General features: G+C 44.7%; 1 protein-coding gene across 2 annotated transcripts in view; it reads left to right on the top strand.

The window, feature by feature from the left end:
* The window catches only part of chodl (chondrolectin), a 6,700-nt gene extending 4,251 nt beyond the window's left edge, over positions 1–2,449 (top strand). Inside the window, exons 5-8 of one of the 2 annotated variants that reach the window (XM_037763141.1) lie at positions 1–133; positions 1,210–1,260; positions 1,634–1,717; positions 1,824–2,449. The exon at positions 1–133 is cut by the window's left edge and continues 25 nt beyond it. In XM_037763141.1, the coding sequence (XP_037619069.1) occupies positions 1–133; positions 1,210–1,260; positions 1,634–1,717; positions 1,824–1,924 (369 nt within the window). In that variant the 3' untranslated portion in view covers positions 1,925–2,449. The remainder of the gene's footprint in view (positions 134–1,209; positions 1,261–1,633; positions 1,718–1,823) is intronic. The other variant, XM_037763142.1, reaches the window with a different exon arrangement.
* Positions 2,450–2,500: the final 51 nt, after the last annotated feature.

Genomic DNA, 2,500 nt, shown 5'->3' with positions numbered 1-2,500 from the left:
TGTGGAGGAGAGGCCTGCGTCGTGATGTACCATCAACCGACTGCACTTCCTGGTCTGGGCGGGGCTTATCTCTACCAATGGAACGACGACCGCTGCAACATGAAGCATAACTTCATCTGCAAATACGAACCAGGTACCATCAGCCAATCAGCTTCAGGCTCTGCTAAACCAACCAGGTACCATCAGCCAATCAGCTTCAGGCTCTGCTAAACCAACCAGGTACCATCAGCCAATCAGCTTCAGGCTCTGCTAAACCAACCAGGTACCATCAGCCAATCAGCTTCAGGCTCTGCTAAACCAACCAGGTACCATCAGCCAATCAGCTTCAGGCTCTGCTAAACCAACCAGGTACCATCAGCCAATCAGCTTCAGGCTCTGCTAAACCAACCAGGTACCATCAGCCAATCAGCTTCAGGCTCTGCTAAACCAACCAGGTACCATCAGCCAATCAGCTTCAGGCTCTGCTAAACCAACCAGGTACCATCAGCCATCTTTCTTTCCGTATTTGTATTTCAGTGGGTGCATCCCAAAGCTCTTATTTGTCGTTTCCTCGCTCCTCGCTCCTCGCACATCGCTCCATTGCTCCTCGCTCCTCGCTCCTTTGCTCCTCGCTCCTCGCTTGAACAGGAAGTTGTTCTGGTGCGCCATCTTGAAGACCGTCCCAAAGCTCTTATTTCTGCACCGAGGAGCGAGGATCGAGGAGCGAGGAGTGATGAGCGAGGATACACGAGAGCATCCTTCACGGAAGTCTTTTACCGACCGACACGCCCCCTTATTGGATGTCAGTTACTGATTGGACGCTGCCGACCAGACTGATCTGATAACTTTACCTCTCAACATCACTGGAGTTTCATACCGGAGTGAAGACAGATCACAGATTAAAGGTTTTATAGTTTAGTTGTCTTCTGATTCACCATCTAGTTATAATCTGAGTTATAATCTGTGTTATAATCTGAGTTATAATCTGAGTTATAATCTGAGTTATAATCTGTGTTATAATCTGAGTTATAATCTGAGTTATAATCTGAGTTATAATCTGTGTTATAATCTGAGTTATAATCTGTGTTATAATCTGAGTTGGCTGAAGCTCTGATCAGCAGAAGGACCTGCAGTACCTTTCCTTCACACACCGTCAGTGAGGGAAACGGGGGATGCATTAAGAGCTTGGGACGCAGCAGTCATTCTTTCTGCCTTTCTTCTGTCTTTCAGAGAGCCATCTTGTGAAGGAACAGGGTGACACACCTGGAGGGCGTGGCACAGGTGAGCAGGGAAGTCCTTATTCACACATTTATTTATTTATATTGTATTTATTTATTATTAATATAAAATGTATTTATTTATTTAAACTGTATTTATTTATTATTAATATAAAGGTATTTATTTATATATATTTTATTTATAATTAATATAAAATGTATTTATTTATTTATACTGTATTTATTTATTATTAATATAAAGGTATTTATTTATATATATTTTATTTATAATTAATATAAAATGTATTTATTTAGAACTAATGTCATTATATTTGTGTATATATATATATATATATATATATGTATATATATATATATATATATATAGGACACACACACACATATATATATATATATATGTGTGTGTGTGTCCTCAGAGGCGACCTCAGGTGGAGGTGTGGTGAAACAGCCTTCAGGCAGTGAGGAGGTTCCCCCTCAGGTGGCCATGGCTGGAGCTTCAGGTACAAGCCCCTCTGACCCCTGACCCCTGACCTCTGACCCCTGACCTCTGACCCCTCACCCCTGACCTCTGACCACGTCTCATTCTCTCCATCTGCCTCTCTCTAGGCATGTTACTGGTGTACGTGATCATACCCACAATCCCCCTGCTGCTGCTCATCCTGGTGGCTTCTGGGACATGCTGTTTTCAGATGCTCAGTAGAAGGTAAGACTGAAACTACAGAAACTACAAATCCCAGCAGCCCCTTCTTCTCCTGCTCCCCAGGTGAAGAAGTCCCTCTTCCGGTTTCCTCCACGGGACCTTATTTCAGAAACAAGATAGTCAACGGAGAGAGAGAAATAAAGATCTGATCTGGTCTGAATCACACGTCTGATGTCTGCATGTCCAAGTGTCCCTGAACGAGACACTGAAGCCACGTTGCTCCATGGAGCTTTACAGCCGAGGGGTCACAGAGGTCACAGAGGTCACATGGACCTGAAGCTATACGACCGATAGAATCCAGTTTAAAGTTCAGCCTCAGAGACGCACCGAGCTGACGGACAGACGGCGCTTTGTTTCATGTCCGTATCATAACGACAGCTTGTCTGTCCTTCGTCCTCGCTCCTCCTGTTCCTCTTCCTGAATGATGAAGACAGACGACCGCCGCCTGCTGAACGTTAGAGGGGAACCCTAGAGGGGAACATTAGAGGGGAACCTTAGGGGGGAACCCTAGAGGAGAACCCTAGAGGAGAACCCTAGAACCACTGGCAGAGCATTTTGGAACATGTTTCTTGGGCGCTCCATC

This window comes from Sebastes umbrosus, unplaced genomic scaffold (genome assembly GCF_015220745.1).
Source record: "Sebastes umbrosus isolate fSebUmb1 unplaced genomic scaffold, fSebUmb1.pri scaffold_166_arrow_ctg1, whole genome shotgun sequence".
Classification (NCBI taxonomy): Eukaryota; Metazoa; Chordata; class Actinopteri; order Perciformes; family Sebastidae; genus Sebastes; species Sebastes umbrosus.
This window is presented reverse-complemented; position numbering and strand designations above follow the sequence as displayed.